General features: G+C 40.4%; 1 protein-coding gene across 1 annotated transcript in view; it reads right to left on the minus strand.

The window, feature by feature from the left end:
* Window positions 1-8,103: 8,103 nt before the first annotated feature.
* LOC102875446 (phosphatidylcholine:ceramide cholinephosphotransferase 1-like) overlaps window positions 8,104-22,807 on the minus strand; it is a 41,929-nt gene continuing 27,225 nt past the window's right edge. Inside the window, exons 3-5 of the mRNA XM_006880310.1 lie at window positions 14,676-14,829; window positions 10,683-10,849; window positions 8,104-9,837 (exon numbers count right to left, since the gene is read on the minus strand). Of these exons, the coding sequence (XP_006880372.1) occupies window positions 9,658-9,837; window positions 10,683-10,849; window positions 14,676-14,829 (501 nt within the window). The 3' untranslated portion in view covers window positions 8,104-9,657. The remainder of the gene's footprint in view (window positions 9,838-10,682; window positions 10,850-14,675; window positions 14,830-22,807) is intronic.

Raw genomic sequence — 22,807 nt, forward strand, 5'->3', positions numbered from 1 at the left:
GATTACTAAAGGCAAGATTCATCAGAGCCTAAACATGCTAATATGCATGCTGATTTTGTTTGCCTGCTAAAGGGTGTGTGTGTGTGTGTGTGTGTGTGTGTGTGTGTGATGTGTGTGTTCCTAATAGATTGTTTCCTCCATGAAAACCAAGCTGAGAAGGAAGAGAACTGACTAGGTGAGCTGAAGGTTCTCCAGTACCTACTGTTCAATGACTCTTTTTGCCTGGGTATCAGCTGTATCTGCTAGCTTGTTGCCACTCAGTCCAGAACACATAAAATGAGCTGTTCTAAATCAGAACAGAAACCAGCAGGTCTTGCTCTTGAGTTTGGCTCCCTTTCATGCTCTGACCCCTTTTTAGCAGCAGGAAGATTGCCATCATTCCTCATAGTTTTCTGTCAAATGAACAGGACTTGGACTTGGGCCCCACTTATTCCCTAGAAGAAAATGGATTTCCTAGGGCCTGGGAAAATTCATTGTTGTTACTGATCTTAATTGGTGATTAAGCCCTGAGCATCTTGAGAAATTAAGCCAGATTTGATAGCCCAGATCTACAGGAAGCCAGATTTCCCCAGTTCTCTATATTCACCATGTGTTAAAATGACATTTCAGATACCTTCCCAGCTAACTTGGGTGACTTTTTTGGTTTGGATTCACACTTGGTGAATGTTAATAGTGTGTGCAGGTTTTAAGTGCTGGATACATTGACATTTTCTCTCCTGAAGGAAGAACCATATTTTTTCTCTCCGTCCTTCCCAATAACTTTTTTTCTGCATCAGGCACCATTGGTACAGAGGACTGTGGGACAAGACCTTCTGGCTGTATTCCCTCCTTTGCTTCCTCCTCCCTCCTACAGTCATCTCTCAGTCCTCCCCCTGGAACCTGGAGCTCAATGAAGAGCCTCATTGGCAGCCACTTGCCCGGGGCGGGGTGGGGGAGATTCTGAATCAAGAGCATTGACTGTAGGATGCAGAGGGAGGGGAGATGAAGCTTTTTCTGGTTATTTGGTGTCAGCTCATGACATCAGGGACACGCACCAGCACCCAGCACCAGCAAAGCTTCTACAGACGATTCATTGCACTAATTGGACAAAATTCTTTTTTCAATCCATTTACGTGTTCATCCCCGGAGCCTGTGGAGAAATGGAGCAAGCAAATGCCAGCAGAGTCATCTGTTGGCCTCTGGTAGACAGCCTGCAAGGCTCATCCAAGTGGCTGTAATGGTGCCTGCTGTGAAAAGGAAGTTTGTGATGGGAGGACTTCATAGCCTTCTTCTTACCCTCTAGCAGGGGCTGCTGTCACAGCCAAGTGCCAGCTGGAAGACCAAAAGCTCCCCTGGCCAAGAAGACAAAACCTGAATACCTATCACAAGTGACTGTGGCTCTTAAAATGCCATAAAGGTAAGGATTTTTTAAAAGCCTTCAAAACATACATTTTTAAAAATAGTCAAAAGTTATGGTGGGGTGCTCCCCCCACTTTTATGAAAGGCACAGGGGAACATTGCTGCATAATCCCAAGGAGAAATTAAGTGTGTATCTTTTCATAACGAGGCCAGAGACTCTTCTTTAAAAAGAGAATGCACAAAAACAGTGTATTTTGGCTAAAACTCTTCTTTGCCTCCCCTCACATACAGATCAATATGCTAACAGAAACTAAGCACAACAATAGTTCTTTTTCCAGGTGAGAATACACAATAGAAGCAGAGTCTAGGCACTACGTATTTGTGGTTCATCCTCATCCTCTTTATCGAAGATACCTGTCATACTATATCACAGATGGTCAATATTCTACCAGTCATTGCACATTTACACCAGCTATTTAGAATGCTAGAACAATTATTTTATCAAAAGGTAATAAGGCTTAAATAGGTTCAAACTGTATAGGGTGATTAGGAGTTGGGATCAACTCAACAGCACATAGCACTGACAACAACTGATAATTTAAACAGAGTACTTCAAATAGAGGCTGAGTTTGGGCTTGCATTTGGTTTCTTACCAAGTCTAGCTATTTCTTGCTTCCAGGGTTCAGCTTTTTAGATCCTGGGATGTCTTTTTTGCTACTGTCTCACATGTCAAATATTTAACCTACTAACACAAAACTGTTTGAGGAATTAAAGGTTGGGGGAAAGGATAGAGAAAGAAATGATAAATGTCTGGATAACTGGATGAATGGATAGTCTTGAAATTCATAGGATTCTACACTCAACTTCAGACATCTGGATTCATTATTCTTCTATCAGACTTTTGAGATTCAACCAATAATAATGTGATAAATTCATAAGGACTTGTGAACCAACCTAATGCAAGGATTCGGAAGCCAAAAGAGAAGTGTGACTATCCTACAGCCAAAAGGGGGAAAAAATGTAATTCTCTATAAGCATCAAAACTAGCAAAGAGGAATGGATGGTGGGTGGTTACACAAGATGAACATAATTGTTATGGAGCTGTTCATGTAAAAAAAAAGTTAAAATGGCAAATGTTTTGTTATAATTTTGCAAACATAAACAAACAATAAAACTATAATCAAAACCAGTGAAGATAGAGGCTTAGACATGCCACAGACTTATCCACAAGAGGCTGCTAGAGACTTCTGGTAAAAGTATCATATTGGGTGCTGGAACAATACAGATTTCTACTTTCCAAGATTCCAGAGAAATTATGATGTCCTGCTTATGATGATGGGAAACCTGGCATAGATTATGGACAATTATGAATTTCTGTGGGTTAAAATAATCAAAGGTCATATGTTTATGCTTATTTATTTAAGGTAAGAGTCATGGTTACAATAGATGTATACCCTTAAAACACCCAATTGGCAAATGTGTTATATTTTCACTATAAAAAGCCTCCATAACTCAAGTATATTTTAAAAACCTATCAAACTACAAAATAATAGATGCTTCCCACTATCAACCAATTTCCCATAAAAAGCCGCTATGACAGGTGTTACAGACCCAGAATGCAGAGCTATGTTCTCATCCTTCATTACAACAGACAACTTTCTGTCAGGGGCGATCATCCACCAAGGTTCACCAGGATGCTGAGAGCTTTGCAGAAAGGAATTATACGTCAGCCTCGAGTTTATTTCAATTTATTGCCATTAAAGCTTTTATTAAACATAAGCTAACAAAATTCACTGAGGCAAGAAGAAAAAGCAAAAATAAGGTTAAGTGGCATGAATGCGGTTTAAAATTTTGTCACCAAAAGAGAAATTGAATCACCACACAATTTAATGGCCATGGTATTTTTATTAAAATTCTACAGAAGAACTGGATCAAAAGGGGTAAAATGTAAAACAGAATTTCAAATTCTCATGGATTACAAATTTTTTTGGACCCAAGGGGGCTAAATGCATCCTTAGAACTATAACAGAATGTAGAAATTATCAAACAGTATCACATGCAAGAAAAATCTTGCTGAATATTATTTTAAAATAAATACAACAGTACATAGTCAAATCTGGGTTTAGAAGAGGCCCTGGAGCCATGGCTTTCATTGCTGATGTCAGACAGGTCCTGGTTGAAAGCAGAGAGTACCAAAAGGTTATCTGTATTTTATCAATTGTGCAAAGGCATTGGACTGTGTGGATCACAACAAACTGTGGCTAACATTGAGAAGAATGAGAATCCCATTGTGCTTGATTGTGCTTATGTGAAACCTAGACCTAGATCAAGAAGCTGCTGTTTTAACAAAGTAAAGAACACTGCATGGTTCACAATCAAGAAAGAAGTGCATTAGGAATGTAGCCTTTCTCCATACTTTTTCAATCTATATGCCGACCAGATCATTTGAGACAGTAGAAGTTTATGAAAAAGAATGTGGAATCAGGACTGGTGAAGACTCATCAACCACTTGTGCTATGCAGATGACTCAACTGTGCTCACTGAAACTGAGGAGAATTTGAGGGGCTTACAGTGGTTGATGAAGGACTATATAATCTTTTTTTTTATTTAGAGAATACTTTATTAGTTTCTGTAATCAAACCCATGTAGATAAGACCTTACATATTTAATACAGTGCGTTACCCCTGTACAAATGGAAAAAAAATTTAACATTTCTAGACCAATATGGCTGTTAATTTCTGTACAATTCCAACTCAACACGGTACAACTGGGATACTTTTTCCAAAGTTGACAGCACAGCTAGTTTCCAAAAATTCAAATTATATATATATATGTGTATATATATATTTATATAAAAAGACCAATCGCAGTGTTTTATGCATCAATAGCAGCAACAGCTTTTCCAGGCTCTGCAGTCATTGGAACAAAAATAATAGACATCCAGCACACTCCATTAAAAAAAAAGTACAAAACAAAAATCTCAGAAAACAGCAAAATTCTGTTACTGTTGTGGTACCTGGCACCAGTTTGTTTGTTTTTTTTTAAGCTTCTCAATCATCATCTGGAAAGAAAACATTCTAGAATAACATCATTTAAAAAAAACAAAACAAAAACAGCTCTGATATAGCACGGTCACTATTACATATCATAAAGCAGGTACAAGATATTTTACATTCACAGAAGTATGATACAGTACGGTCCTACATCTATAATACTAGAGGATACAATTAAAAAGGCATTATTTGAGACTTGAATCTACTTTTCCAGCAGAGGGTCCAAAGGATGGTGTGACATAGCTCTGGTACAGAAATGCACCCCTTCTAGACAGGATTTCCTTTCATTAGTGGCACAGTTCTAAGTACTCATTACTCTTCATGAATATCAGCTAAAAACCGTTAAAAAGAAAAATCCCACCCAAAATGAAAACAACAAAAAAATAGATTGCATCTAAACATTGGGGGTGTGGGAATATTCCTACCAACCTGGCCAGTAAGCAGAAACATGATAGAGAAGTGATTGGAGGTGTTAATGATGTCATCTTGATATTTCTACCACCTGGCCAGTAAGTAGCAACATGATAGAGAAATGATTGGAGGTGTTAATGATGTCATCTTGTTCACAATCAACATCCTTGGCACCAGCAGTTAGGAAATCAAAAGATTACACTGTATAAAATCTGCTGTCAAGGACCTCCCCTGAGTGTTAAAGAGCAAAAATGCCAATTTAAATATAAGATGTGCTTGATCCAGGCAATGGGTCTTCTCACTTATTTGCTATGCGTAAGAGAGATAGACAATGACTAAAAATGACAGAAGAATCGTTGCCTTTGAGTTGTGGTGCAGAAGAGTACTGAACATACCATTGACTGCCAAGAGAACAAACAGGTGTGTCCTGGTCTCAGGGTGTCTCACATACTTTGGGCATATTTGTCAGGAGAGGCCAATCCTTGGAAAATAGCAACATGTTTGAAAGGGTAGGTAGGTCAGCACACAAAGAAAGCCGCTGGATGAGATGGACTGACACAGTATCCATGACAATGCCATCAGGTATGTCAAAGATGGTGAAGATGGCTCAGGATAGGGCAAGGATCAGAGCTGCTGTTCATACGGTTGCTATGAAAGTGGTCAACTCAATGGCACATAACAGCAATATGATGTAATCATCTTCATGATATGAGCAGCCAGTTGGGAGTGCCTTTAAGGGCTCAGTTTGCATTTCCTGTACATGGGCACCTGGCAGAGTTCTCTTGCATTTTAGCTTGACCTGGATCCTGAATTTGGCTCATCACCATCTGGCCTCCAGTTCTCTGGACTTGAGCCAGGAAGCTGCCTTGAATAAACCTTGAATTTTCTAGCTGAAGAAGTCAGTAGTATGCTCTCTGATCTGTCCACCTTGGGGCTGTCAGCCCCTGTGGCTTTGCTGAGTCACAAGAAGCCTTTAGCCTGACATTTTGCCAGGCTCTACAAGCAAGTCTCTGTACACACATGCACGTACGTTTCATTAGTCTTTTTAAAAAAATTTCGTAATTTTTTGTGTGTACCATCAAATCGGATCTGACTAGTACAAGAAATCGTTCCTCCTTCTCCAGCGAAGGATGTGGTGGATTTGAAGCGCAAGCCTCTGGGATTGCAGTGCAGCTTCTTGCTACGTTTCATTAGTCTTTAGGATTACTTTTCATTAGACTTAGTCCAGCCCAAGACAAAGGCCTCAGCATTTCTCTGTATGTGTGTGTGTATCTATATATCTTTATCTCTTTAGGAGTTGCACTAGTAACCTGAAGGCAGTGCTTCTGGTGGTTTGAAATCACACATTGCTTCACAGGAGAAAGATCCTCATGTGGGATTTACAGTCTCCAAAACCCTGCTTAAGGGTCAACTGTGAGTTCTGACTGGATGACGAGTACATGTAAATATTATATAAAGATGCCCTGCAGGTGGTACCAACTCAAGTCCCGGGTATGTTTGTGGAGAACTACGCTCGTTTTCAATGGTTGACTTTTCAAAAGTCTATCCCCAGGTCTTCCTTCTACATCTCTACATAGACTCGAACCACCATCTTCTTTGCTTAGCAGCCCATTATCTTAACCATTTGTACCTGGTCGCCTTAATGTAAGAGAAGCCAAAGCCCAGACTCCCTGCTGTGGCGCCAGTTCCCACTCATGGTTACCCTGCACTGGTTTCGGAGGCTGTGAATCTTAATTGGAGGTGAACCTCTCATCTTTCCTAGAGCAGCTGATGGGTTTGAACCGCCCGTTTTCCGGTCATCTGTCCAACACTTAACCTACTACACCACCAGGCTCCTTGATGATGTGGACAGTTTGTTAGGTGCTGCTGAGTTGACTAAGACCCACAAGAATCAAATATAGAACAGAAGGAAATCAACCTTTCCAGACCTAGTCATGGCAGAACAATCTCAAACTCACAGCTATGCAGTTGCTCGTAACTGACCCTCTAGCTGGTTTTCAGGTTATAAATGGCACTGGAGGGATGGACCATCTTCTACCTGTGATGTTCTCAGTGGATATGAATCTTCAGAGAGGTTCTGCCTTTGGGTTGGCAGCACAACTCCTTACCAACTACACCACCTGCGTTCTGATCCTACATCACACATTAACTCCATGCAGCGTTTTCCAGCGAAGTCTACGAATGCCATGCTGGATTGTCAAGTCTGGCAGATGACGTATTAAGTGTCTTGGGAGAAATAATGGAGGAATTCTCTTCTCAGGGTCTCTGAGTGGCAAAAATATTTAACACACTCAAATGTTACTGAAAGGCTGGAGGTTCAAGTCCCCAAACAGGCTCACTGAAAGAAAAGTCTAAATGAGCAATTGAAAATCCCATGGTGTAAAGTTCTAAACCAATACATGTTAGGTGTCCAGAATTTGGAACAAACTCCTCTGAAGCAATTGCTTTTTTTCCTCCCTTTATTCTTTATAAGATTTTGTATGGTAATAAGAGTTATAAGTGACCTTCTGATAAGAACACAGCAACAGAGAAAGAGTATTTCGGCTAGATTCTAGATATCGTTGTTAGGTGTTGAAAAGTAAGACTCATAGAGACCCTACTAGAAACAGATCTGAACCCTGTCCTATCCTGTGCCATCTTCACAATCTCTGGCACCCTACATACCAATTAAAAAGTAGATTCACTGATGTCTTCTGACAATCAACCAAAGGCTATAGGCCATGACTAACCTTTTCAAGGAGGGTGATCAGGGCCCAAATAATTTCTGAAGATCCTAGTCTTCAAATAAATATTTCAGTGTACCCTGAAGACAGTTAATGCTACTACAGATGGCTCCAAATGTTGTTTGCAGAACTACAGCTTCTGAACCCCCACACCAAGACTGCTCCTCTAAGACTATGGAATTCATCATAACTCTAAGAACCATGTTATTTCCAGATACTGGAGAAAATGAAATCAATGATTTGGTAGAAAAGTCAGTCAGCACAGAATTTAAAATAGCTGGTAAACAGATTTGAAATCTGAACTTACCTGTGATTCCTCTCTCTCTCCTCCCTACCCCCCCCCAAATATTTTCAAACACACACACACACACAGTCCCCCCCCTCCCCCCCATTCAGACTGTAGAAGCTGCTGTTAAAGATGGAGAGATATTTAAGGGATTGCAAGAAGGGGCGGGGAGAAGCAGTTAGCCATTAAAGTGCATGGGGCCCACACAAACTCAATGAAGAAGTCCTGAAACTGTTCTCTTTCTTGCTTTAATGACTACATTCACTCCTTTTTAGAATAATACAAAGAGACCAGAAATAATCATCATTTATCATTTTTTTATTAAAAAGTGCATTTTGATTAATTTATGATCTAGGTAAGCTGTAAGGTATCAGTATATTCTCTGGAATAATAACTTTACAAAGATTTAAAACAAACAAATTTTTAAAAGCCTTTTTATTTCCTTCACCGTTATTGTTTTACAATACAAAGATCACCTTGTGGATACATACACACAAAAAACCCCTATAGGAGATAATTCTGCGGCACGTAAAATACAGAATGGATATATATACTTCTTCGTCCTTAAAAAACTATTTTGTTCTCCATATTGGCAAGTATAGAATAGAATACTTCCCCAAACATACCTTGGTAGGAGTAAAACTTAGAGGAGTTCCATGCAGTTTCTGCACAAATATATTTTAAAGAAATAGATCTCTTTTTTGTTGTTGTTTACCAACAAAATTGTCATGAGAGTATGGAAAAGAGATTCCATGTTTTAGTTGGGTGATAATTTTTAAAACTCTTATTTATTTTAAAAAAGGGGTATCCATGGCTGTTTTCATTGTATAGTTAAAATCAAACTACCAAAATAAATGCTAAAATAATCTAAGTAATACATGTTGTTGCCACCTACTCACAATATGTGAACAGGCTCTTATTCTTAATTAGCTTCCCCATTGTTTAATTCAGACCAATTTAAAAGCCATAAACAGTCTTCTGATTTACGTTAGCTATAAATGCAAAATTTAGTAGTGTATACATACATTTCATGGAATACTTTATTTGAAAGAAAAACATTGAAGATTGCCTACTGACCATACAATCAAGACAAGAAAGGCACTAGAAACATAGACAAATTTCTCTCCCAAGAAGCATTTTTAAATTTTAACTCTTCTCTCTGACATGTAAAAATCTTTAAATTTGGTTTTCATAACATCATTTTGAAAAATAAAGTTAGGAAATACTTAGAAAAATCACTTTATAACAGAATCTTTTTTTTTTTTGCACTTTTTTGACACTCTCTGCTGATTTTACAAAAACCCAACAAGTTATCAAACCTTTCTGTGTCTGTCATTTTTATTTGAAAACTGGTGCCACAGGCAGAAAGATTTCAGAAACAAACTCCGTTCAGGTACGTTGAAACCTTCATAGCGACATTTCCTAGAAAATGGCTTACAGCCCAATCTTTGGGGCAAGAGATATGAAAAGTATGTTTTCCCAAGAAAATAATACGCTTTATTTCCAGATGTGACTGGAAAGACCAGAACTTATGATATAAAAGCTTTTACATTTATGCTGTTGCATCATATACAAAGGAACATGGTAGTCATGGGTTATGTAAATCCCAAACCTATGAACAGGAAATGTGTACAGTGCATGATAGGTGAAATTTTCTTTATTTTGTCCAACACGGGTCCTTTGGAGAGAAAAAAGATCACAGTGCTGACCAGGTAACTCAATAGGTTAAGTCAAGGTAACGGTTGAAAGATAATAGGATTAGGGAGGTGTTTATTTTTATGGCATCTTCTCTCATGGAGTTCTTAGCACTTTGGACAGTTCCTCGTTCCCCCACTTTGTACAGCTGTTATGTGTCGTTCACCAATCGGCTGTATTTAACTTGCCTACTGAGGTGGACTACGGGCCAGGGGAAGGGCCAGTGGTAAGATCGAGGTACAATTCCTTGGACGTTCTTTTCAAAGTACTGAAATGGCCTGTACCACCACACTCTGGCCAGGAGGTTCATCTGAGAAGCTTCTTTTAGCACCTAACATAACAGAGAAAGGAAAAACATGTCAAGAAGGATGCTTAATTGTTCCCATCTCAAAAGGAGAGCAAAGGGGAGCTCTGGTGGCCTAGTGGCAAGAAGCTGCATTGCAATCCCAGAGGCTCATGGTTCAAATCCACCAGATGCTCTGCTGGGGAAGGAGGGACACTCTCAATCTCCTCCAGTACCAGTCAGATCCGATTTGATGGTACACACACAAAAATTTAAAAAAAAAAAAGGAGAGCAAATGGTTTCCTTATAATCTTTAAGTTCAAACACTTCTCATATTCAAATTTATTAAGAATTCCATTTGCACGCACATGTCCCAGCTTCACACCCGTATCACCATTCCCCAGGAGTCTCTACTTATCTGTAAATGATCCACATACTAAGAGAAACCCCAAACCTCCCAATTTTGGAAGAACAAGACTATCTTCTGGCTTATTTACTTTTTGGCTACATAAATGAAGACTTCAAATGGTGATGTGGTTACTCATGTACTAAACAATACTAAAAACGTTAAGTAGTGAATTAGTAAGGAGCTGTAGGTGGGAAGAAGAGTGTCAGAATGCAAATCAATGGGTGGACACTGGCCAAACAGTAATAGTGAAGTAATTTTCTGTTATTATATCACCTTTTTTTTTTTAAAAAAAAGAAAAAATCTTGATTCTGAAGGAAGATTAAAATCACAAAACATAGCATAATCTTAGTAGATGACTTTTAAGAAAAAATGGAAACTAGACATTTGTGAATTCATGGGCGGGGAGGGGTGTGTCTCCATTCCCAAGCAGGTAACATCAAACCAAGAGATGAGAAGACAGAATCAAATGAGGGCGGGTACTCACTTGCTGATTGGCCATAGTGTGATACCACCAGAAGAGTCTCGTGGTGATGTAATACGCCACCACCACGTCCACAGTGTAGTGGTCATGCGCCAAGAGAATACAGAAGATTCCAACTCTGCTGAGGATCCAGCAAATCCACGGGTACCACCAGAGTCGCCGAGGAGAATCTGGGATGAGGAGAAATTAAGTACCATTAAGTGATGCTAATTCTTATGATTAGAAATACCTTCCATCATGCCTTCTGAAGCTAGATCTTTCAGAGTAGCAAATCTAAGGGCTAAATGTCTCTTAGCTTACTTGATACCAAGATGAAAAGAGAAACAGCTTATATATAACTGTAACATCAATAATAATCCATATTTGGTTTTTACTTGAGTCATATAAATACAGTTTTAATGATCACACAAGTAAGGCTAGGTTAATGCATCATGCTCTACTTTTTTAAGGAAAACTGTCAAATGACATTTCATGGAATCTGTGCTTCTAGATGACTGAGTGTTGCAAGTGGTGCTTGACTACTGCTAAAAGGTTGGTCATGAACCAACCAAGAGGCAGGTCACAATTCAGGCCTGATTCCAAAAGTCACAGCCTTGAAGTCTCAGTGGGGTAGTTCTACTCTGCAGACGTGGCGCCTCCCGGAGTTGGAATGTCCTTGAATGCAATCAACAAATGCTCTCCACAAAACCCAGTATTTACTGGTCTCTCCGTTCTTATATGCGGGCTAAGCAATTATAATTGACACAACTATCTTACTTGCTTTCTAAGCCCAACTATTTGCTAACTAGAGAGTTTTTGTTTTTATTAAAATTTTACTTCCCCCCTTTTGACATTATTTTTTAAATTATAATTTTAACTTGTTTACATAAAAGTTGGATTTTCATTCATTCACTGTTGCACATTTTCCTCCCCAACCCCATCCAGTTCACTTAAAAAAAAGTATTACTGTTGCATAATTTACTCCACCCTCTGTTATCCTCCGCCCAGTCCACTTTGCTGTGACCCTCTTATTTTAGATTGTTGTCAAACAAATAATGCCTATTCATGCATTCTTTTTAAATGGTTCTTTCCCTTATCTGTTCCAATACAGTGTTCATTATTTATTCCCTCTATTTTTAGTTTCCCACCAACCCCCATGACAGTTGTTTTAGAACAAAGCAGTATAACACTATGCTATAGTTTTATAACACTATGCAATATTTGTCCTTTTGTGACTGAGATAATTCACTCAGCATAATGTCCTCCAGGGTCACCTATGGTGTGCAGTATTTTATGAATTCCTTGTTTTTCAGTGCGACACAGTATTCCATTGTGTGACTATACCCTAATTTTCCCATCTATTCTTTTGCTGATGGGCAACTGGATTGCTACCATGTCATGTCCAATAAATACGAGTGTACATTTATCTTTTCGGATGGCAGCTCTGGTTTCTTTAGGGTATATTCCTAGTAGTGGAATTTCTGTGTCACATGGTATTTCTATTTCCAACCTTTTGAGAAAGCTCCATTTCACCTTCCATAGTGGTTGCACCTTTTTACACTCCCATCAGCAGTGAATAAGGGTTCCAATCTATTTAACTGGAGAGATGTTATGATTTTCAATTCTCAAACACTAAAAAAATACAATCCAAATGTCTGGGAATTCCAGTCCAAGAGCCTCACTAATGATAGGGCTATAATTGCTCTTAGTTTCTATTAAGTCAATCCCAACTTGTGCTGATTCCCTGTGGTCAGAGAAGAACTGTGTCATATGGCTTTCAAGGCTGTGTTGACTTTTCAGAAGCAGATCACCTGAACTGTCTGCTTAGGCAGTCTACATCCACACATACTGTAGTGGTGAGCAAGTTGAACCACCCATTTTTTGGCTGTTGTTATGTGCTGTCGAGTCACCTGCGACTCATAGCGACCCTATGTACAACAGCCCTAAACTGTGCCCTAACCTGTGCCAATCTCACCATATCCGACACACTTACCCCATTATCCCAGTCACTGACTCAATCCATCTCATTGAGGGTCTTCCTCTCCTGTGCTGTCCCTCCACTCTGCCCAGCATGATGTCCTCTTCTAGGACCAACCTGTTTATTCTCCTAACAGTCCATGATATATTAAAAACTCTTCTCTTGTACCACAGTTCAAAGGCATCAATTCTCTTTCTATCATCCTTAGTCACTGTGCAGCTCTCTAATGCTAACGCAAGCAATTGCAAAGACTATGGCCTGGATCAGGTGCACCTTAGTCTCCAGACTGCCACTGTTTCTCTTCAGTACTCTGGAGATGTCCCTGACAGTAGACTTTCCCAATGCAATTAATCTCTTGATATCCTGACTGCTGGTACCAAGAGTACTGACTGTAGAGCCATGCAAACTAAAGCTGTCAACAATCTGAATCTCTTCACCATCCATCCTGATGCTGCCAAATGACCCAGTGGTGAGAATCATTGTTTTCTTTGTTGAACTTCAATCCATATTGAAGGCTGTTGTCTTTGAGCTTCTACAGCAAGTGCTTCAGGTCCTCCTCAGTTTCAGCAAGCAAGGCTGTATCATTTGCATAACACAGGTTGTTGATGAGTCTTCCTCCAATTCTGATGCCATACTCCTCTTCATAGAGCCCAGCCTCCTGGATGATCTGTTCTGCATATAGATTGAAAAAGTATGGAAATAGGACACATCCCTGGTGTACACCCTTCCTGATTTTGAACCATGCAGTGTTTCCTTGCTCTGTTCTGACAACTGCCTCCTGGTCCAAGTATAGGTTTTGTATTAGCACAATCAAATGTTCTGGGATTCCCATTCTTCTCAGAGTCAGCCACAGTTTATTGTGATCCACACAGTCATATGCCTTTGCCTAATCAATGAAACACAGATAGACATTCCTCTGGTACGCTCTGCTTTCAGCCAAGATCCATCTAACATTAGCTATTATATCCCTAGTACCATGGGAAATTAAACAAAAACAAAACAAGAAAATCTATCTATCTATCTATCTATCTATCTATCTATCTATCTATCTATCTATCTACCTACCTATCTATCTATCTCCCTCCCTCTTTGTCTATATTCCCATTTAAGAGGACATCTGAAGGAATATAAAAACCTCTAGTAAGATAGATATTTCTACTCTGTGTTCTCATTGGAAGGAACACAGAGGGTTAGAAATTTTAGACAAATGTTTAAATGTGATCTACCATGGGGTAAAAAGATGAGGCTTATACTCGTTCTCAAGTGGTTTAAGAAGCATTCATTCACACACTAACATTTATTGAACACCTATTATGTGCCAGGGCCAGTTACCAGGAATAGTGAACAAAAGAGCCAAAGAGTTCTCTTTGGGATGTCCTTGTCAACAAGAGTGATAATATTCAACAGTTACCCTGAATAAGTAAATGATACATTATGTTAGAAGATATTAAGTGAGATAGAAAACGTGGGGTTTTGTTTAAAAAGAGTCTGAGCAGTGTAAGGGAGGTAGGAATCAGAGTGCAGGCAGTAAGAGGCAGCGGTCACCTTAAGTGGTAGTCAGGGTAGAGCCTCAGTGTATTTCCAGGGCTCCACATTCCTTTGCAGGAACACATTATTACTATTATTAACATCTTAACAAAGCAACAACTACAACAAACAGCAGGTACTACTTATTCTATGCATACCTGTTAGTACCTAGACAAGTTATAATTTTAACTTACAACTCCTCCCACAAAAGTAAATTTCAGCTCTCAACAATAACTCATACTGAAAATGAAGCTAAGGCATTCCCCCAAGGTTGCAGAGTGAATGAGTAATGGCATCAGAATTTAAAAAATCAGAATTTCATGACCCAAGAATTTCCATGCTTCCCAGCTGGGCACACACTCTCAATCTCCAAGAAGAATGGCCTCGTGCCATGCCATGCTTTCAGGGATGGGCCATCAGGCATGGGGGCAGGATGAGGCTGCTGCTCTCCTGGAGAACATGAGGAATGGCAGGTGACACAAGGCTGAGGGACGGTCCGCTTGAAGACTTACACTCTTTGATAAATAAGTGAGTGAGTGTTAGCATGACCGTGTGGCCGCTGTACAGGTAGTCCCCACACATGCTGTGAGAGCCAGTAATGGACAGGCCGCCTCCAGCAATGAGCTTCATTATTCTTCGCAGCTGGGCTTCCCAGTCTCCGAAAAGCTAAAGGGGAAAGGAAACAAGTCTCATTATCAGCTCATGTGAGTGCGTGTGCTATGATTACTACATCCACCCAGGAATTAAGTCTGAATTAACACACAGAATCTGTGCCATCAGGTTGGATCACTCCGCATGCAGCTTCCCAGCAGCCCCTGGTCCAAGAGATAAAGCATGTGGCCAAGACCTTTCCTTAGATATCAGTACTTAAACAGCACATTTCAGCAGCTCTGTCTCCAGCATTTTCATTACACCTATACCTAAGGAAAGATTAACTTACTGTTAACTCCCTTTATGGGGAAAGAAACCTTTAAATCTATACTGAAAAACTTAGGTTTTCTCACCATGGTTAGTTTAAAGGACAACTACTCTAAAGTAGCTGGAGGGTGGGGCAGCAAAAAAATATGAAAGATTTAGGGGAAATGATTCTATGAGACCAAACTGAAATAAGAGACTGAAAAGGATATGCCTTAAGCCTCCTGAAATTATATGGGTAACAAGATGTTTTTCCTTTCAATAAGATTGGGGGGCGGGGGGAAAGCCTATAAACAAATCTACTTCAATGGAAGTCTGATCTGGATACTAGTAATGGTTTGAACTAGCTCATATAACTTTTATTTGTTCTTTCAAATAAAATGCGTGTGTTGTCTGTATTTTATAGGCATGTTAGTCAGCATTTTTTAAATTGTGGTTGGCCAATTTAATCACCATAATCCCTTTTCAACATTTAACTGATATTACAACTTTAGGAGACATCTATTTTACAACAATTTCCCTTTTAAATAATTATTAGGACCTCCAATTACAGATGGCAGTTGGAACATATCATTTAGAAGAGTGACGTGCTCGTTCACTTTGAGTTTCCAGGGTGAAGGGTATCACTGATTGTCCAACACAGGAAGGAAAAAAATCCAAACCCATCTATACACGAAGCCAGCATCATGCGATGCCAGTCTCAGGATTAAGAAGATGCTGTAGGGCTTCCAGAGATTAAAACTAAGCTTCCAATCAAGGACCAGGAATCAGTCTTTCCTCAGAAGCAGTACTAGAAGCTAGAAGGCTTTGGAATGGTGTCTTTACAATTCTAAGGGGAAATGACTGCTTCTAAGTTTGTACTCAGTCACATTATTAACTGAAGGAGCTCAGCTGGTTAACACGAGGCTGCACCTCTGGTGTTCTGGATCCATCAGCTGCTAATATGGGAGAAAGATGAGCGGTCTCTTTCTGTTAAGATTTACAGTCTTGGAAATTGGCTACAGGGTCAGCTCCGAGTTGGTTCTGTTTTGTTGGCAGTGAGTTTGGAGTTTCTATTATTAAGGAGCCTAGTTACTCACTCAATCATTGCTGTCAAGTCAGAACCACTCAAGGGTTGACCCTCCAGCTGGCTTCAGAGGTAGAAAATCTCAAGGAGATTTTTCTCCCAAAAAGCCCCTCGTAGACTTGAACCACCAGAGAGGTGAGGGCTCTCTGCAAAGGAGCCACAGAGATCCCTAAGCCAATTTTCATAAGGTTGTTGGGTGCTATCACCAAGAGGACACTGTGTGCCATAGAACAGAATGGTGCCCAGTCCCATGCTACCCCCATGATCGGCTGCAGACGGGCCCACTGTGATCCACAGGGTTTGCACTGGCTGGTTTCCAGAAGTAGATCAACATGTCTTTGCCCCAAGCCCACCTTATCTGGAAGCTTCGCTGAAACGTGCCCAGCAGTACTGAGTCTCCATGGAAGACAGATGGTGACTGCACATGAGGTTCACTGGGACTTGAACCCAGGTTTCCCACCCAGAAGGCAAGAATTCTGTCACTGAACCACCACTGCCTTCAGTATTTTATAATGCACTATTTCAACAGATTTACCAACTATATACTTTCTCATGAAATTAGAGAGGGTATGTACTACAAAACAAGGGAGTAAACAGAGAAGAAATGGGCCTCACCAGAATGACAATGAATAGAGTCTGAATGCTGTTTAACAAGCTAAGCAACTGGCCAGTCCCATTTGTGAGGCTCCGGAGACATGGCCTCAAGAAGATGAAATAAAAGAATATCTAATACCTCTGATTGTATTGAGAATCACAACTTGGGGGTGAATAAGTACAGAGAAAACTAATAAAGCAAGAAGGAAAGCAATTATTAATGCCACAGGAAACAAAGTGTGGAAAAGGAAAAGCCATTATAGGAAATACACGGCTTAGCTGTGAACTGCATTTCTAGAACTGTAATAATGTAAGCAATGAAAACTGAGCTAACCAAAGGGCAGAGAACCACACCAGGAAGACAGGACAAGAGACCTAAGTGTGCATGTGGAACGGTGTGGCTGGGGAGAAGGGACAGGATCAGCCAAGCCGGCAGGAGCCCAGGTGGGATGGGGCATGAGGATAGTCAATCTTGCACTTGGGAACAAAAGGTGTTACACAAAAATTCACAAAGTAACAGTACTGGTGTTAATATGAATGTAAAACTATCTGTTGAAGAAGGTAAGTATCACAAGATTCAGTTATAAGGATTGAAAGGGAGAAGAAAAAGTTAGGGTTAGTGTTAGGTCTATTAAGTTCTGGAGAGCATTCTATTTTTAAGATGGCATGTGGGCATAAACATGATATAGTATTTGAAATGTTTAAGTAAAAAGGTGGGCTAGTTGTATCATAATAATGGATGTTTTGAAGGGGAGAACTACGGCAAAGGAGCTCTGAGTTCACTTCATTTTTCCAGTATTTTTATATGGTCCCTCCCAAGCCCTGTTTTGAAAAGTCTAACCTCCATCCTCAAGGTGGCATTGCTTCTTAATGCACCCTCCCATTTTAACAGGAAAATGTTTGTGGGAAAACTGTATGTGTACTGCAGGGGGGTAGGAAGGTGAAATAGGTAAACATGGTACTGAGGACAGTCAGTGAGGAAAACATTTCTTTTTAGTATTCTCAAAACCCTAAAGTTTTCTTTTTTAAAATGTCATTCCACATTCGCCAATCCTCTTCAGAGGAAAGCCGCCTCCAGAAACTAAAAGGGACTATAGATGAAAAGTTTAAATTACATTGTTTTACAAAAGATGACAAATTAGAAATTGGCAGAACTGAATGACTGGGACAGAAACAAGCTAATGCATTCACAGTGTACACAAACAAGTTAAAAAAAACATTCAAGGCAAGGTTAAAAGATGTGACATAAACTGCCAGGTCGACAGAAATAAAGGTAGCGTGAGGTCAGGATTTTTAGAATGACTTTTCTATCCTCTCCCTTAGACCTGACCACACAACCAGGTGGGACTGCGCAAGTAAACTGAACCTTTGAAGCTCCACCTGGCACTCTTAGTCTCGCTGGGGGCTTGGTCTCCAGCTGCCTCAATGGCAGACAAGTGGCTCCCTGATGATCAGCATCTTCAACATCATCAACAGCTTTGAGGAAAACATAAGAGAGTTAACCAGACTACAGCGAGGCTGTAGCAAGGCATAGTCAGTGCCAGAGCCCTTGAAGAGGGGCACCTCAACACCTGGAAGGACGAGGCAGAGAAAGCAGTGCGCACCCTTCAGGGCCAGAGGTATTTTGCTGTTGACTGAGAAGCAGCTTGCATTAACTGAAGGACTGTGTTTTGCTGCTGTCTAAATGAACTGAAGAACTGTATCTTTGTTAACCTGGCCCTAGAACTGCTCCTGACTGAACCTAGACTTTCACTGTGTGCTATCTTTTATCTTCCCCCACCCCAAACCTCTTTCCCTAATAAACTCCACAACTGTGAGTAAAAGGGTGTTAAATCTGTGTGCTTATTTGCAATGACTTTTGGACCCAGTAATTAGTAGAAGTAGATGGAGCAGAGGGAACTAGTGATAAGAAGTTGCACTGCAATTCCAAAGGCACATGGCCAGTAAGGACCAGTCCTTAAGGAAGGACATCAGGCTTAGAAGGGTGGAGGGACAGCACAGAAGAGGAAGATCGTGGATGAAATGGACTGACACAGTAACTAGAGCACTGGGGGCAGGTGTGTTGGAGTCAATAAGACTGGCTCAGAACAGGGCAGGTTCAGAGGTGTTATACACAGGGTCGCCGTGAGTTGCAGGTAACTCAATGGCACATAACAATAACATCTTTAGACTCCCTTTAGCAATTAGGCCAGAGAAAGCCTCGCACACATGTAATACCCTAAATGTCGTGAAGACAGTCGGCATGAATTTGGACAGGATTTCTCCCTATAATGGGTCACCTCCCTGTTCCTCCAAACACAAAAGAGGGATTTGGGTTTGTTTTTGTTTTTTTTTGTCTGGGCCATGAGGCATGGGGAAAATACAAAGCCAAAACAAAACTAAAAACAAAGGAAGAAAATAGAAGCTCACCACTGCATGTTTTGTTTTCTAGCATTTCCTTTTCAGGGTTCTCTGAGCACTGCTCCATGAATTCTGTCCAGTTGTGTGTTTTTTTGAACATGTGAGAAGAGAGCGTGGAGAGCACTTACTTTTGCTGTGATTGGATCTGAAAACTCCCTTACCGAGAGGCTCCGGAATTTCCATTTTAAAAAACAGAGCTTTTCTCAGGAGATGTACACAGAAAATTCTTCTTAGGGGACACTACCAAGCTGTGCCAGAAAGTCTCAGGGCAATGCTATTATGTGAACTATGGTCTCCCAAAGCCATAGCAAATTGTTTCTGAGTCTGAATTATATAACTTCTTTCAATTTCTAATGAATGGACAAGAAATTAAGTAAAAGCAGCCAGAGCACATATGTACGAATGGTGCATAGCGAGAAAAAGAGCACAGAACAGGGCTGGAAAGGCTTCCAGAACAGGCTGACCACACAGGTGCATTTACAACCAGTGAACCGCTGGCTATCAAAAAAGTTCAGTCCGCAGATGGCCTGCAGCGCTTGTGCACTGTCTGAACCCCATTTCCAGGGGTGACCTTTCGTGGTGCTCCAGCCCCTCACCGGCAGGAGGAGAACCCGGCACTGACTCACAGCAGATGAGCCTATATGGATTCTCAGGTTGTCTTGGGAATCTTTACGGGAGCAGATCACTAGGTCTTTTCTCTCAAGGAGCTATTGATGGATTTGAATCTCCAAGCTTTCCTCCAGCAGCTGAATGCTTAACTACTGCACCGCCAGGACTCCTCTATATGAGAAACGGTTTCCAAAACTCTCTGCTATCGTATGCATGGCCAGTCCCTTGGCAACTGAGATAAACCAAGGACTTATATTACAGGTAATGTCATAGCCTGGTGACCTAGTGAGAAAGATGTTGTGATATCAACCCAAAGGCAAGTAATTCGAATCCACTAGCTACCCGACAAGAGAAAAGATGGGCAGTCTCCATCCATGTGATTTTTACGCTCTGTGAAAAACTACTGAATGATCATCTCTCAGTCGATCCCAACATAAATGAGGAGAGCGAGGACATTGTGTTTGTGCCCTGAAGAACCACCTTCTTCCAAAACAGAGAAAACTCACTATCACTCATGAACCACCAGGGAAGTTGCTCATAACATCAGACCTGTGAGCTCAATTAAGCAGCAGAAAGAAAGAAACCCCTAGTACGTCCATCAATCTGTGTCCTGAGCAGCCTGTAACTGAGAAATGCAGGGTACACACTGCTGTCTCCCTCGGCATCAACGCCTCAAAAGGCTAGAGCTGAAAATAGCAAAATGATGTCTCTTCCCAAATTTCGATTGGCATTTGGCTCTCCCAACCTATGACAGATATTTAACTAAAGTGACTTGTGAAAATGACTTTGGTGTGACCTTGTGAGGCCCCCCAGGGAAGGTAGTATGTTTGAAGGTGATATATGCCTAGAGTTCACAGCAGCAGGAAGATGCTTGAAGCTACTCCCCAGGAGTTTGCACCTGTTCATGGTCACCTGTCGGGGCAGTGAAAACGGATTGGCAGAGTGGCTTTGTGTAATAGAATACCTTTTGTTTAATAATGATTCCAGTGTTTTTAACAGAGTTCTCCCACCAATTATCTCATTTTATACTCACAATTCTGGGCGGGTGATTAGCGTGGATGTTGTTACGATCCCTTTACAGACCAGGAAGTAAACATAGGCTACTGAGCAGTGCATGTGACTCAGAAGGATCAGAGCCCATCAATCTTACTTCCTAGTCAAACAATCTTGCCTTTACGCCTCTGAAAAGAGCTATTGTTACAAACACTACCCCACATGCCAAAGGCTGGACAAAGTGTCCAGATGTACTTTCAATGCTGTTGTTCCAATGAATCAAATCAATGTTATAGGTGTCCTTTAAAGTCACACTTGAATGCCTGAAAACAGTTAAGTATTCTTGATTTATTGTTGCTGGAGTGGGGGGTGCCCTTAAGTTGATTTTTTAGACTCAGAGTAACCCGATGTGACAGCATAAGTTTGCCTGAGTGTTTCTAGAGTGTAATCTTAAAGGGTACAGATTACTAGTTTAGCAAATGAGTGCTACTTTTCAAAAATTTATTTTCCATTTAAACCAAACTTACTTACCTATCTATAAGTGTTAATTTTGAGGGAAATATTTCATGTATAAGTTGTACAGGTGCTGCATTCTTGAAAAAGGTCTTCCAAGTTTGGTTTTACTTCAGCTGCTTCAGGGAGCTCTGGTGACCCACTAGGTAAGAAGCTGTGCTGCTAACCCCAAACCGTCACCTCTCTGGGCGTTTGAATCCACAGGCAGCTCAGAAGAAGAAAGATAAGCAACCTCCTCCCACGTGAAAACTTACTGGAGTATGTCTGAATTGTTTGCTTTGCGTTGTGCTGTAGTGATGTACCCTACCTCTTCAAGTTTATGTTTAACAATAAGGATAACTCCTAGTCCGAATCCTAATGGTGTTACTTAACCAGTTAGGTCATCCTGAACCAGTCATTTCGCCCTCAACTCTCTCATCTGTACAAAGCCAAGAACAAAGCTTTCATCTTTACTCTTAGCTCACCAAACAGAGAGAATGTTTCTAAGAGTGATTCCTAAAATACAAAGTTCCATACACATTTAAGTTGCATTACTATTACTGTGCTATGTCAATGTGAAATATGGGGAATTCTCTTTAAATGCACAGCTCTCATGCAAGCTTCTCCATGATCATTTATGGGGACTCATGGGGTCGTGCTGAAGGTAAATGCTTCACGCCTACAAAGATACGGTTTCATCCAGAAATCTTGTACCCACCTCAACCGATCTGAAGTAGAGTCTCTACTACGTACTTTTTCTTAGAGCACACACGTAACAGCTTCTGTTTAAAAAGACTTCCTTTTATGAAGCTCTAAAGGGCTCAGCTTTCTATACTTTTACATTCTCCAGTGTGCTCATCAATTCTTATCATAAACTCACTGCCACCAAGTCCCCACAGTGACCTCATAAGGAACTAGAACTAATGCCTGTCTCAAAGGGTTTTCAAGAAGCTCGTAATCTCTTTATAACTAGTAAGTCATGTGTGTGCTAATGCAATAAAATCATGTAAAGATTTTGATCCTCAACAAACTGTCACCATATGGTTTTAGCATCCATTGGTCATTCTTCCTTGAGTTCTTAACATAATCACTGGCACTATAATTTTGTCATTTAACTCTGCAGCTGCTCTGTTGGAGAAAGATGGACAATCTCCTCTCATGTGAAAACTTGCTGGCGGGTCAGCTAGGAGTTGGTTCTGATTCGTTCTATGCCACAGCAACAACATTTTTACTTTTGTATTTATTTTTATACATTCTGACATTCTTCTTTAAAGGATGGAATTTTTTTTCAACTTTTTTTTACATTTTTAGAATCTATTATTTTCATTATTTTTGAAGTTTGTGATTTGAGAGAATATTTATTTACAAAGAAAATTGCTTTTCCATTCTGCCATTTATACACATTTTGTTTTCTAATATTAATTACAAGACCCACAATGTAATCACATTCTTTCTGCTTCCTCCCTGCTTTTCTCGTTTCCCTTCAGGGCTTCATCCTCGGGGAAATGCTATAACTTAACTGTATGTGCTTGGCCATCTAGTGATTTCTTGTTGTGCACCAATGAACTGAAATCA

The sequence above is a fragment of the Elephantulus edwardii genome, unplaced genomic scaffold (assembly GCF_000299155.1).
Source record: "Elephantulus edwardii isolate Elephantulus edwardi_28Jun2011 unplaced genomic scaffold, EleEdw1.0 scaffold00007, whole genome shotgun sequence".
NCBI lineage: Eukaryota > Metazoa > Chordata > Mammalia > Macroscelidea > Macroscelididae > Elephantulus > Elephantulus edwardii.